The sequence below is a fragment of the Taudactylus pleione genome, unplaced genomic scaffold, assembly GCF_031769625.1.
Source record: "Taudactylus pleione unplaced genomic scaffold, aTauple2 ptg000016l, whole genome shotgun sequence".
Classification (NCBI taxonomy): Eukaryota; Metazoa; Chordata; class Amphibia; order Anura; family Myobatrachidae; genus Taudactylus; species Taudactylus pleione.
In genome coordinates, this window is record NW_028284418.1 from 26,567,469 (window position 1) to 26,583,080 (window position 15,612).

Here is a 15,612-nt window from a genome sequence, read left to right on the forward strand (position 1 = left end):
CATACAATTTACCAATATTAAGGCTCTCTTTTTCCATTATCAATTGCATTACTTTCTTACTCTCCGAATACTTTTTTTTTAAATTACATTTAACCACATTGGTTGCCTTTTATTCATAGAAATATTCCACCTTAAAATACGAATACAAAGATAAAAAATAAAGTGCACAGTTTCTGAGAAATTATATTACAAACATATTTAATTCCATCACTGCTAACATAAACAGCATTCAAATGTGCTCATGTGTGGTGGCAGTTCTGCCGAGAGCGCCATCTTCTTACCTGTGCAGGTATAATGAAGCCGCCTCTAATGTGAAGATTAATAGTGTCCAAAGGTGCTGGAAGAGTCATCCATTGTCCCTTACTTTGAATTGCTCCACCCTGTAACATCAATTTAAGAAAGAGTTCAAAAGTAATGTATTGGCAGGTGACACCTTCCTACACACTAGCATGGCCATACTTTCCCCTTCTTCCTTCTGCACCTTATATCATACAAGTCAATAAATGCATCCATTTTCTTATCACTACTTCGTTATAGCTCATGAATGTCTTGAGGCCTATCACATTACCAGCCAGTTTCGGTATGCAGTCGGGAAGCCGGCGGACGCAATCCCGAGAGCCGGCTTCCCGACTGCATAATCCCAGCGAGGGTTAAATGACAGGCGTCTACATCTAGACGCCTGTCATTATACCGACGCCGGGAGACCGGCGCCCGGCATCCCGATCGAAGTGATGCCACGCGCCGAGCGCGGACAGCCGCGCGGGGGGGGGGGAGGGTTATGTTTAGGGCTCCTGGGGGGGACTTAGGTTTAGGCACCCCCCCAGGAGGTTAGAGTTAGGCTAGGGAGGGTTAGGCACCCCCGGCGGGGATTTAGGTTTAGGCGGCGGGGAAGGGGGGGTTAGGTTTAGGCACTTAGAGGGGGGATTAGAGTTAGGCACTGGGGGGAAGGTTATGGTTAGGCATCCCTAAGGAGGGTTATGGTTAGGGGGGGAGGTTAGGTTAGTAAATACTTACCTGGGGACGATCTGGATTTTCACCCATGTCGGGCAGCCGCTGTTGGGATTTGAACCGCTGGACTTGTGTCCGGCGGTAATGCATACCGATTTCGCCAGTCTCACCCCCAGGAGATCTCTAAGCATGATGCTACAATCTACATTAATATCAGAACTTTCACATTTAAATCAGTACTACTGCAGCACATGCATTACCTACCTACTTACCTTCTAAGCGGACTGTGGATGATACATTTAATATGGCATACTGTATATAATGGTTACGGTGAGGGAAAAATATTTACTATTATTTAATATCAAATTGTAGAATTACCAGGTCCCACAAAATCAATGTTTTATAATATATTCATGAAAATTAAGCAGTGCGTCATCCCACGGTTCTTCTAATTCTTACTGCCCAGTTGGAGATGGCTGTTCGCAGGTAAATTGAATTTACACAACAACTCCACCAATGTGTAACTGCCTTTGCTACCATATTTTAAAGTTTGGTTTGCACCTCTCAGTGGACAATTGCGCATACAGTATACAAACTACAGTAGACCACTATATTGCCTGCTTTGTGCAGAACACACATCACATGTGGGAAATACATCTTTGTTTTGTCAGATTCATTGTAATATTGGTTTAAATAGCAGAAACAGCACAATGTCAGTCACAATTGTGTTTTTAGCATGTATACTTATTAAGGAAAAGCCCCATATCCTGTTTATCTTACGTTTGAATAGTTTTAACTCCTATCAGTCCATGATGGCTGAAATGAGAATCCGGTAATGATGTGATGCACTTGCAATTCAATTAGGAATTTTTAAAGCTTACATTCAGTTTGGTTATACCAGGTGAGTGGCCTTGAATGCAGTGAAAGAATATTTTAGTGCTTATTTTTTTAATGAAATAACATGAATTAATTTTCTAGGTAGGTTTATACCAAACTGCAATACTGCAGGAAGAGGATAGGTAATAATGACTTACAAAGGTAATGCCATCATTTTATTATGCAATCTACAAAAAAATAATACATGAACGTACCAATGCAAAATCATACCACAAACCAGCAGGAAAATATCCCTTAACTTCAGTTTTTCCCTCCTCCAGGACAGGAGTAATCAGCAGAGCATCTCCCCAGAGGAGCTGGCTGCTAATATCCCAGGTGTTTGGGTCAGAGGGGAACCTAGAAGGTAAATGAGGGAAAATCAGTGTCCCAGGTTCTTTATCCCACAACCAAAAATACTTCCCAACAACATAATATCTACTCACTCCATAAAGAGAGCTCGTGCTACAGTGTCTCCCAGACTGTGAGCCTTGTGGAACAGATTGTACAGATAGGGAAGGAGCATATAGCGCCATTGCACAGTCTTTCTTATGGCTTTCTGTGCTTCCTTGCTGAACACAAATGGTTCCTGTGACTAAAACAGTAGAAAACATGGATTATTGTTAAATAGAATATTTACTACATGCATATACCTGTTTTACCTATGTATAATGAGTGTGAGGCTAAGTTTGTGTCTGAGTAATTAAATCATTATATAATATTGAAATAAACAAAAAAAATTACAGTACGTTGTCAAAAGTTGCTTTAATGAGATAGAAATTAAAGATGCTGGTTTCATGCAGATGACAGTTAGTGAAGACTTCATTTTAAATGAGGGCCTGATTCAGAGCCGGACGCTATTTGCGGACGGTCATTCTAAAAAAGGGGCCGGCTATATAAATTGAGCGCTCACTCATTGCGGTTTGTTGACGCCTCTATGTCTGAGCGAGCGAGCGAACGAAAAATGCGCTCGCTATTTTGTAAAGACGCCCCTTTGCCGTTCGCATCACACGTCATCTCCGGGAATTTATTTGATTAATCGGGTACATCGAAAGGCATCTGAACTGCTCGCAGTGATTGTGGTAGGTTTTTCCTACCGCTATCACTGCGAGCAGTTCAGGCTAAAGGACAACCAAGTGACGTGGTCGATGACGCTCCTTTACTAATTATGCACGCCCATTAAACGCCCTTTTTAACGTTAGGCACGCCTGCGTTCGGATCTCCACTCCCCCGTTTTCAAGCACCTTCCCCTGTTACCACCCACAAACGGTACATTCTGTCAATCAAATTAGCAGCCCCTCGCTGTTTTGCAAGCGCACGATTTCCGACCGCAATGACTGGTTTGCGCATGCACATTACGACCCATACGCATGCGCAGTTGTGTGAACATCGCTCATATCGAACGAGCGGCCGCTTACGAGCGGCTCTGAATCAGGCCCTCAGCCCTGTGACTGCCTCCCATGTAATCCTCATGTAACAGCTACATATGTGTGATATACATACCTATGCTTCCGGCAGGAGCAGGACTGGCTTGAGGCACGTTCGACCAGTGCGATTGAACAGGGGTGCCACCCAATAGAGGGCGCTCAGTCCTGTTTTTCAGGCACTGCTCCGCTGTTCCTTCCGTGCGGCGGTGTCGGGCCCTGGAGAAGAGGAATGCACGCAGCATCCATTCTGTGCAGGAAGAGTGCTGAAGGCAGCCCAGCTACTGACGTAGTGCTGGGCTGGCCCAAGCTGGACATTAACGGGAGGCGTTCCATACAGACATGCCCCAAATAGCGTCATTTTGGGGGCATTGTCTATGGTAATTAGACCACACCCCCATTTTGGGACGCACGTGGCGCCTAAGTTCCGTCCTGCACAGAGCGCGCCTTCACCTGGAGCCGGTCCTGAGTGGGAGACTCCCAATTTTTGGGTAGTCCCCCGAACTCCTGGAAGAGAGGGTGGATCCCACGCATCTGCCCACTTCCTAGTGAAATGGGCATTATGGGGAGATAATACCTGGAATCACGGCTCCGTAGGGAGGGGCGGGTCTAAAATTATGTGAATAGTATTGTTTTTTTTATCCCTGCCCTTTCCACACGAACCCACAATGGGTCAGCTGAATCTTCTCTCCGGCTTCTCCTGGAGAGGAGAAACCTAAAGTCGGCAAGCATCGTGTGAAGGTAGAGGGCGATTACAGGGTTCTGCTGAGAAGTGTTATCAACACTGGGGTATCTTGGTGCAGGCCCCTGAGTAAAGCTGCACCCACTGAGTACCAGTGAGTATATAGGTGTGTAAGGGAGGGGGTGCACAGCGATTGCACATAGTACCCCTTCCCCTCTGATAAAATGCTTCTGGTTATCCCACAAGGTTGAAGAGATTCCAGAGATGACTGCGTCAAGAAACTTATTCAAGTTCATAGCTCACAGTAAACCAAAACTTCAAACTGTGGCTATTTAGGCTCCAACAGACAAAAATGTATAGTTTATTTTAGAGTCTTGTTTTCGCTGTTGCAAACTTGAATCTCAAATTGAACTGTAGAACTCACACTGAAGTGGCCTAAAAATCATGATGGTACCAAGTTTGAAATCCTCTTGTTCTAAAAATTTGAGCATGCTGTATCTAATAGGAACAAAGGGATTTGACATTTGCAACTACAGTATATGGATCAAAAGCAGATTGCTTTGTATGTACAGGTTGAACCCCATTATAATTTATGTACTTCAACTACGGGGGTTAAAGTGGCCTGGAACGGGGGGTGGAACTGCCAGTTCCTCTTCCTCCGACCCACCTTAGCCCGGCGCCGCAGGGAGGCTCCATTTGCCGGATGCCCGCTGAGATTTTGTTACCAGCAGGCACCCGGCTCCCTCCCCGCAGCGCCAGCCAGATGCTGGAGCTCACACTTGAGCTCCGGCTTCCTGCTCCCGCAGCGCACTATGGGAGAGACGTCATGACGTCTCCCCCTTAGTTCCGATGTGCGGCCGATGTAAGCGGCTACCATTTCGGGAGCATAACTTCTGGGGGCACTACTACTGGGGAAATTTACTCGGGGGCATTACTACTGGGGGCATTTACTTGGGGACACTACTACTGGGGGCATTTACTTGGGGGCATTACTATTGGGGGCACTACTATAGGGGGTATTAGTATTGGCACTACTACAGGGGGCACTACTACAAGGGACACTACTACTGGGGGCATTACTTCTACAGGGGGCATTACTACAGAGGGAATCACTCCTGGCACTGCATAAGGGACACCACTACTGGGGGCACTGAATAAGGGACACTACTACTGTGGGCACTGCATAAGGGGCATTACCACTATTGGAAGCACTGCATAAAGGGGCATTACCACTGTGGGCACTACCACTACTGGAGAAACTGCATAAGGGGCACCACTACTGTGGGCATTGAATAAGGGGCACTAACACTACTGGGGGCACTGCATAAGGATCATTACGACTGTGGACACTGCAGAATGGGCACTGCCACTTCTGGGGGCACTACCACTAATGTGGGCACTGAATAAGGGGCACTATCACTACTGTGGGCACGGCATAAGGGGCACCACCACAATGGGCATTGCATAAGGGGCACTGTGGTCATTGTGTAAAAGGGGCACAAATGTGTGTCATACATGAATAAGGGACACTACTATGTGGTGTAATGTGAATCAGGGGTGAATCAAGATTGTGCTACTGTGTGGCGTAATTTGAATTGGGAATGCCATTGTGTGACCTCGCCCCTTTTTTAGCGCGCACCTAAGGCATCTGCTGTCACTTTTCTTAAAGAAACGCTGATGTGGTAGGGGGGTGAGTTCCACCACTTCTCTAGGACCATTTTAAGCACTGCTCTACTATACTACATTATGAATTGTGGAAGTAACTTATTGCCATAGTAAGGTTTAACCGAGACTTGCTTTAGAACACAATCACACAATTTTTAAATAGAACAATTTAAAAATAGAGGTACATTTTTTTCAGAACTTTTTCTTACTGGAAATCGCACTTCAAAACTAACAAAAATTATCCATTACCCATGACCTGAGCAGCTTTATGTTTCACCAATATTGAGAAATTTTATTAAAACCATGAACTCTGAAGTTTGGAGTTGAATCTCGCATACGTAACCGGTCAATGAGAACAGAGTAAAGCAAAGCAGTTCTGTCAGCTGCACTCTGGTCTCCTGCCCAGTGTTACTTATGCTGGGCATACACTATACAATTTTCTGTCAGATATCTGTTCAATCTGGCTGGTTGGAATGAAAACCTGATAATGTATGGGAGCAAATGACAGTCCGTCATATGGTTTTAAACACTAGAAAAGGACAAAAACCAATTGTTCAAATTGGTTAAGTTTGTGTGTTTTAACCAATTTGTCTGAACGACCATTTTTGTCTGTTTTCCAGTGTTTGTGAGCAAATGGACGATTGTCATTGGCTCCCATACATTACCGGGTTTTCATACCAACCAGCCAGATTGGACAGATATCTGACAGAAAATTGTATAGTCTAGCAATGGAGTGTGGTAAGTACAGACAATGCATTTTAATGATGACCAGAAAAAAAAGGGTACTGTGAGAGACCTTCCCCTTATTCGGAGGATACCCCCATATATCTGGTGTGGTAATTCGATTAATAAAATGATATCAAAGATGCAATTATGTATTCGGATATCCGTTCTAACAATCTGAAGGGCCAGCTTACTATAAAAACTGGAGCAGTAAATATCCCAGAAGGGCTAATCGTAAATCTCTTACGACAGGATTCTTTTTGTGATCAGTTAACTATACATACTGTATGTACTAATTGAAATTCCAGATGATTGTGAATTTAAGTATATTGTTTATGCCATTTGATGTCTGCGTAATTTAATTTAAATGGGAAAGACAACAAGAATTCTCTCAAGTTTTCTTTCCGGTGCCACCTGGTGAGCTGCAGAGCCAAGTTACCACCTCAATGGTTTTGGAACAGTCCTGGAGGTCACTAAGGGCCTGATTCAGAGCCGCTCGTAAGCGGCAGTACGCTCGTTCCGAACAATGTTCGGCCATCTGCGCATGCGTACGGTTTTTAATACGCATGCGCGAACCAGTCAGTGCAGCCGAAAATCGTTTGTTCGCTATATAGCGAATGCCTGCTATTTTGAGTGACAGAATGAGGTGTATGTGGGTGGTAACAGGGGAAGGTATTTGAAAACGGGGAGTGGAGAACAGAACGCAGGCGTGCTTAAAGGTCAAAGCGGGCGTTTTATGGGTGTGCATAATTAATACAGCAGCGTCATTGACCACGTCACTTGGTTGTTTTATAGTCAGAACTGCTCGCAATATAGTGGTAGCAAAAACCAGCCACAAGAATAGCGAGCAGTTCATACGCTGTTCGATGTACTCGATTAATCTAATAAATAGCGGACATGACGTATGATGCGAGCGGCCAGGGGGCGTATTTTTCAAATAAACGTCCGCATGTTTTGTTCGCTCGTTCAGACATGGAGGCGTCAACAGACCGCAAGGAGCGAATGGTTCCTTTGAATAGCCACCCCCTTTTTCTGTACGAGCGAGCGCTAATTGCGTCCGGCTCTGAATCAGGCCCTAAGAGTAGTAGGGGGAAATGAATACTATTCAGCCTAGCCTTGGTACTCTTACCAGCTTCTAACCAATCAAATACATGGAACATTGTGGGAAAAATTTGTTTTTACTACCGCTCTTTGATTGGTGCAAGCTTTCAACCAGTCAGAACTCACAGAAGAGTCTATGGGATGGATGTATCATGTATTGCATATTCCATGCAATACATCCTGCCCCCTATTACATGCATACCGATTTTTATCAACATACATGACAGTGCTTCAAATAAGAGTCATATTCTTGCACCTGTGCCCACCACTCTCTAGTTCCATCACTGGAGAGGGATCCATTACGGGAGCCCCACACCATCTATACAAGTTATTGCCTATCTGACACAAGCTCCGGAAAGCAAAACTTGATACATATGATCACATAGAATTCTATGGGAACTGCAGTGCTGGCGGTCCGCAGCAGATATCTGAGATATCGGCTGTGAATTACTTTAATACATACAGTATGGGGATTGCTTAGTAGACCCAGACCCATATAAAAGACTTCCAAGAAAATATATGTAGGAGCATGAAGGATGCAAAACATCAGGACAGAGAAATTAGCAGAAAGGCAACTGTGGAAGCAAAACAACACAGATAAGAAGATGATGAAAGACAGAAGAGGTCAACAGGGAGGCGACTTGAAGAAAAAAATACTAATCTGAAATATTTTCTTTTTTTTATAGTTTTTTTTGTGTGTGTTTAGTGGTTTCTTGGCTTCGGGTATCTTTATTCCTTAGCCAGGGCTGTAGCTGGTTACAGTTATTACAGGGACTTTTATTTGGCCCCCTCTAAAAAGCACAAGAGCTGGCGCTTGTGGTTGATAGAAACCGATGTAGTGGGTCATTCTCTACTAAAAGCAGCTAGCCCAGACAGTGCTGGTCAGTCCTCTGTGACTGAGGAACCCCATACTCATTATCCCTGGTGGGCTCAGTAACAGTGGCGAGCTGGGCCGGGGGGCAGGGTGCCATGTGCCGCCGGCTCCGGAGCTGTGTGTTTGTTTTGATCAGCAGCCAATGAGAGTCTGTCAGAATCTCATTAGCTGCTGCTGCGCCCACTGCAGGAGCCGCTCCATCTTCCGGCTCCCGCAGTGGGCAATGGGAGAGGCGTCATGACGTTATATGACGTCTCTTCCATAATGCAGATTGGCCCAGGAAGGACAGACGGAGGAGTGGATGGCGACGGCGGGAGCAGGGATTCAGGTAAGTGTTTTTTTTTTTTTTACTACGTGTGTCTACTGGGGGGGACTACTACTACTGGGGGCACTACAAGGCGGGGGACTACTGGTGGCACTACAAAGGGGGAACCACTACTGGACTGGGGGCACTACAAGAGGGAGGGACTACTACTGGGGGCACTACAAGAGGGAGATCACTACTGGGGGTACTACAAGGGGGAGATCACTACTGGAGGCACTACAAGGTCGGACTACTACTGGGGATTATAACTGCGGGCACTTCAAGGGGGGTCTACAACTGGGGGGACTACTACTGGGGGCACTACAAGGGGGGATTACTATTACAAGGGGGGACTACTACTACTAGGGGCACTACAAGGGGAGGGGACAACTACTAGGGGCACTGCATAGGGGGGAGGGGACTACTAATAGGGGCACTACATAGGGGGGAGGGGACTACCACTGGGGGCACTACATCGAGGGACCACTGCTGGGGGCTCTATAAAAAGGGCAATACTGGGCATACTGCATAGGGGGGAGACTACAACTGGGGCCACTATTTAAGGGGCACTGCATAAGGGTTACCACTATTGGGGGCACTGCAAGGGGTGTGGACTGCTACTGGGGGCACTATATAAGGAGCACTGCATAGGGGGTACCACTAATGGGGGCACTATATAAGGGGCTTACTACTGGGGGCACAAGGGGCACTGCACAGGGGGGACCACTACTGGGGACACTGTATAAGGGGCACTGCATAGGGGGATCACTACTGGGGGCACTACTGGAGGCCTGCATAAGGGGATCCTCTCCTGGGGCACAGGGAGGCACTGCATATGGGCACCACGACGGGGCTGTTCCTAATCTTTATTTTTACTTTACATTAATCCCATATGGACCCGCCTCCTCCCTGGAACACTTGAGTGGGGGGGGCCGTAGCACGCATGTTCTTCGGGCACCCTGGCTACACGCTACCCCTCTGCCAGGGCCGCCTGCATGCATTTGCCCCCAGGCTAAAAGTTGCCAGCCAGCCCCTACTCAGTAATGAAGTGTAATATGCATAAGTTACCACTGCTTTGCATTCCCACATCTATACATAGTAACCACTGCACCAGGGAAGCTGGCAATATCCCCTGCAATTTTCACTGTCAGAGCAAACATCAGGGGGTGCACCTGCACCTTCTTTTTCAGGGGGTTACAGAGAAAAGAAAATTAAGGATTAATGTTGCCCTGGGCTATAGCTGGAAGGCTATTTCTCACATTAAGCAGAGGGATATTAGCTATGACACTGTGTGAACTAAGGTATGACATTGTACTAGCAAAATACACAGTGATAAAGATAGAGATAGTTGTCATGGAAGAACAAAAATAACACAGGTAAACAGACTGCATGAATATGTTAAGTTAATGTTTATACAGTGTTATGGGAAAGCACTTTAGGTTTAGAAAGGAATCAAAGTATTACACAAAATTGAAATCCAGCGTTAATACACAATGGGCGGGATGCATGACGCATCGCATATGGGATTTGATGCATCCCGCCACCCTTCGCATGCATGCTGGCGTTAATTACACCGGTATGCATGAAGAACACTGCAAAGGACAGCTCTCTCGGTAAGAGTGGTCCTTTGTGATCGAGGGACTTCCAGGTCTATGACCCAGAAGCCGCGGGGGGTGCTGGGAGGGATCTGATTGGTGCATATGAGAAATGCTGTCAAACCAGCATTTTCGGGGGTTTGACCGCATTTCTTACGTTGCTGCATCCCATAACATTATCATGTGTTAAGTCAAGTACTTGCTTACCTTTGCATCAAACGTGTTGTGGTTTCTCATAAATGGGTAGAAAGCCCCAAGCTGGCTCCAGCGTACACACAGCTCCTCTGTTACATTACCCACAAAGCCACACAGATCTGCCCCGACCAGCGGAACCCCATACATGTTAAACAGTAGTATAGCTGATAGGGGAAGCAAACAAAGACATGGTTATATTAAAAGGAGCTTTTAAATGAACATCATAGAAACTTCTTCTAAAAGTAACTTACCAGGTACAGTATGGTACAGCTGATCCCAGGTGCTTTCTACATCCCCTGTCCAGTGGCCGGCATAGCGACCGTGACTGGGGAAGGTGGAGCGAGAGATCACAAAGGGACGTTTTCCTCGAATTTTCACCATAGCACTGACATAGCAGATAACAATTGTTGGTTAAAAAGGCACCTAAATTGTTTTTATTATCATCATCTTATATTTCTATGATGTTATTACATTACACAGTACAGTATCAACAAGAAGGAGTGATCATAAAAATCCTATACATTATAAGTTTCCGAGCAGGGCCCTCAACCTCTTTGTCTGTCTACAGTTGTGTTCTCATACACTGAGCATCTTTACGATTATACAGTGTGGGTACGCATGTGCGTAAATTGCATTTTTTATTTAAAAAAAAAAATTACGGCAGTATATTAATACCAATAAGTCAGCAGTTACAGTAGTCTGTATAAAAATATAAATAAAAAATACGCCATTTACGCACATGCGTACCCACACTGTATAAACATCCGTTAATTGAGCGCTATCGGGATCAACGCGATTAGTGTTTGTGGTACTGTGCGATTATAGATGTTAGTGGTGACCTCACCAGCAAGCTGCTCCCGTTTTCTCACCAGTATGTTCGATTGAGCGCCCCTGCTCCCTATTTTTCCGATTGTTTTATTACTGTTTTGTTCCAAATTGTAATGAACAGAGAAATATGGATGAAGTTTATCAACCTGAGAAACTTAAAATATGTTGGGTAAACTGTGTTGTCTTACATTTCTTTATGTTATATCAGAAACAAATTGGTCAATCAGAAGTTGTTCACTGCATATTGCTAAGTGCCAGCATATTCCTATTAAAGTCCATCCCATATACAGTTACTGACAATAATGCATAGCACGGAGAGAAACTATATATGTGCTAACCAAGGTTTTACTGCCCTTGTCTACTTAAATATTACACATACATACAAATAGAGCAGATTATTTGTATTATTATTTACTAACAGTACATAGGGAAAACACCACACACTATGAAAGATTACAGCTATCAGTTAGGCAAGGCTGAGATTGCAGAACTGACATAAGACAGAATAGAACACCCATTTAGCATTTTTTTATATACTAATTAACATATATCTTACATACAGTATAGTGGTTTAAAATAAGTGACAGAAATGCATGAGTGTACAGTATATGTCAGTTCCTCATTAATAGTTACAAGTAATATATATCTAAAGCGTCACCATTAAGGTTAGAGTACTAGTTCAGTAACATTTATGCTCACAGATAACACAGTCACAGCTGCACATACAGAAATATTCTCGTCGTAGCCGGTGAATTTGATCTTAAACACACACCAATAATATAAATGTACACATGGCTGAATTACCGGGTCTTTGGAGCATCAAGAATATAGGGGGCCAATTTATCATTCAATATTTGAGGTAAAATCCTAAGTATCCCCCGGATACCTGCTGCGATCCCTCCATTGCCGCTGGCAGCCGCCTCCCCCATAGGTTTCCATGGGGGATGCGATGCTGCCAAATGTATCAATATCCGGAATGCGAAGCATTCCCGATATTGGCCCTAGCAGCTAACGCCATCTGAAGCAGGCGTTAGCCCTATAGTCTATAGGCACTTACTGCATATCAGCCAGCGGGGGGGATCTCCCAGATCCCTCCGCCGGCAATGGGCGCCGCTCATGTGCAGTCCACAGGACTGAGCATGTGCAGCAGCCACGAATGCACTCCGGCCACATCACAGGAACGGGCTTCTTTCGGAGCCCGTCATCCTGCATATGCCGGTTAATACATCCGGCCGCTATGATCGCATTTTGCAATGCGATCATGGGGGGTACTGCATGCCCTGATCGCATTGCAAAATGCGATCATTAATAAATGGGCCCCATAATCTGAAGCAGAAAGGATTGATGTAGGGCTAAGTCAGGTCCAAAAGGTCATACAGCGAGTTGAGTTAATTTAGATTTTAAGATAAAATATATCTTTCAGATAGTAGTATGCATTTTCTAGATGAAAATCATTTAAAATGTTGAAAATACACAAATGTATATGGCTGATCTTTAAGAATAGGTTTGACCTAAGCTTTAAATTCTACAAATGTTTGCCATGCCTGGACCAATTTATAGGTATGGTTTTATCTATTAAACAAAAGAAAGATTGCACTGAATTAAATTTAGATCCTCATTTTAAAGTTGTGTAGCTAAATCTTCACTTACTCATGGGATGCTATGGCTTCAGTAAAACCATACATGTTGTGCAGGTTGTAATGTGAGGAGAGGTACTGGTGGCTGGAAGCACAGATAGTAGTATCACGTAGCATGCCCCCTACTACGGCTGTAACAAAGAAAAATGGTGGTAAAAGATGATAAAGTGAAGTGTGACATAGTGGCCTAACATAAGTATTATTGCTGCAGCTTCAATTTAACAAACATTCAACAGAGGGCCAAATGTAAATGTATGATGCCAAGTTGCCAACTCAACAATACCATAATGTACTTGACAGTCAGTGATGAATGATATGCTCCTCTGGCCATACTGAATAGTACTGGATCTCTTTCACTTCACTGAACTAGCCCAGGATCCTACATCCGCGAATAGACTTAAAAAAAGAGAACAAGTTGCAGTTGACAAAGGTCGCAGCATGCAGTCCAGTGTGTGTATATGGTGTGAGAATTGAGTACGCTACTGCACTGTCTTCTTCTTTGCTGTGACATCCCGGTGGGATGACATCACCATCAGGCTTGTGCACATGCGCAGACCCTGTTATCGCTATTAACCCTAAGCTTGCTGTGTATAACACTGTTCCACCAATAGATTATACTAATAAGAAAGAATAATACAGGTGAGTACAGGACCGTAACTAGGATGGTGCGACATGTGCCACGGCATGGGGTACTACAAGGCAGAGGGTGCTGCTCGGGCATGTCAATTTTCTGTTTATAATCATTCTCACTTGTAGCTTCCTTTTCTTTTGTTCCTGGCATCTCCTGGCCGCCCCTATCTCCTCCCTGATCGAGGCCACCTCCCCAAACACAGTCACATCCTCATTTATTTAACACACACATTTCAAATACTGTCATACCCAGGACTCAAACCTATCACCTCTAACATGGTAGTCAGACACCTTACACATGGAGCTTTCTGCCCCATGATTTCTGGCAGCAGCTCTGAACACAGCACCCGATTTCTGACCCAGCTGTTACCAGCATACCTCGAGTATCTTTCCCGGTGAGTTCAGCTGCCAGCGCAGGGAACATACTGTACATGGATCTCCCCACTGCTGCATATACACTCATTCTATACTTTCAGCCAGTGGTCTACACTGCCGGCTCCAGGCTTGTGCATTGCTGTTCTGATGGACAAGTCCTGCTGCAGGTGCAGCTTTACCAGTGCTCTCCTACATCTATTGCTGGTGAGTTATACTGCATAATTATTGTGTATCATCAATGCAGCCATTGGATTCACACTGTGGGCGGGGTTGCAGGAGATCCAGCTACTCTTCCAGGGGTGAAAGAGATTGCCCGAAAAATCATGAGCCTCCTGCAACTTCCCAGAGAGTAGATAAGTATGGGGGAACCCTATGCTGTTTTATTTTTTTATTTTACCCTTTTTAACAATGTAAACAAAACATAGCCTGCACAGACTGATCTGTACAGTGCTTCACACAAACTCGCCTGCCAGAGGCAGGTCTATTATTTGGATCGGTTTTCCGACTTTACTATTGCTTATACTCTGAGTAAGGCCCAGTGGACTCAGAACCTAATTCAGAGGCGCTCGCAAAATGCGAGCGCTCGCTCTGAATGAGGGCAGCCGCATGTATTCCGTCAGGAACGCCTCCGTTTGTGTAGCCACCGCCCTGGCTATAAAACGGTGCGAGCTGTCGATCACAATCGACAGCCGCCCCTTTTGTAGTGAGTTCCGGAGCGAGAGAATTGCGCAGGGCCCAACATCGACCCGCTTGCAAGTGCTCAAGCGCTTACGAGCGAGTCTGAATGAGACCCTCAGTGGCAAGGATTGTTCATTGTTTTTTGTACTGTGTGCGCGTCAGAGTCGCACTGCGCATAAAACTGCCAGCGGTCGCAGGACAAATTTGTATGCAGACAGAGTCAATTTTGGTGGGAGTACCTGGGGGGTAATGGGGGATGGATAGTCAGACACAGGTGTGTCGTGGCCAACAGCTGTGCCCAAAGACACAGCTGCAATGGCACCAGCGACCCTGATCCAACGGACATTCTGAGAACCATCAGTGTGCATCCAATGATGTGACTTATTACACACAGCGGAGGATTACAGATGCAGCCAGTGGATGCAGATTTTTTGGCCTCGCAGACTGCCAGCCTAAGTATGCTGGATCTTACTCAGACTGGACGCTGCTGCGATGCGACCGGTGGTCGTGATGGCGATTCGAGGCAGCATCTATGAATGTTGGACTCGGATCGCTATTGCTGTCAAGAGGCGTCAGCTTTTTTTAGATGCCTCCTGCAAGTTTCAAATATTTGCGGCTGTGCACGTAATTGTTCACACTGAAGAACATGCAATGCCGGAAAATCTTATCGGGGCGCTCCCCCTTGGGAGGGATGCAATCGGATCCCTCCCATCACCCCCTACGGCCTTCTGCGCTTGTGCAGAAAGACGCCAGTTGGACTTCTGGTTGTTAAACCCGGAAGTCCGTCTGTCCGGAGCCATCACAAAGGACAGCTCTTATCAGGAGGGCTGTCCTTTGTGATATTCTTGGTACATAGCGCAGTATGTACCCGAAGACAGGCGGGATGTACCGCATTGCATGTGCAAAACTTAGTACATCCCACCCACCAGGGCCGGTTCTAGGGGTGTTCGACCAGTGCGGTCGAAAAGGGGCGCCACCCATAGAGGGCGCACCCCTCCCAAACATCCCGATTTCATCAGGACAGTACTGGCCTGCTGTTCCACCCGTGGGCCGAAGTGGCCCGCGGGTGGTCAAATCGGG

At 45.6% G+C, this 15,612-nt stretch overlaps 1 protein-coding gene across 1 annotated transcript in view; it reads right to left on the reverse strand.

The window, feature by feature from the left end:
• Positions 1-15,612, reverse strand: part of LOC148541885 (lysosomal alpha-glucosidase-like) — a 63,226-nt gene that overhangs the window by 14,413 nt on the left and 33,201 nt on the right. Inside the window, exons 11-16 of the mRNA XM_088476609.1 lie at positions 12,863-12,980; positions 10,636-10,769; positions 10,397-10,548; positions 2,268-2,416; positions 2,040-2,181; positions 282-380 (exon numbers count right to left, since the gene is read on the reverse strand). Of these exons, the coding sequence (XP_088332735.1) occupies positions 282-380; positions 2,040-2,181; positions 2,268-2,416; positions 10,397-10,548; positions 10,636-10,769; positions 12,863-12,980 (794 nt within the window). The remainder of the gene's footprint in view (positions 1-281; positions 381-2,039; positions 2,182-2,267; positions 2,417-10,396; positions 10,549-10,635; positions 10,770-12,862; positions 12,981-15,612) is intronic.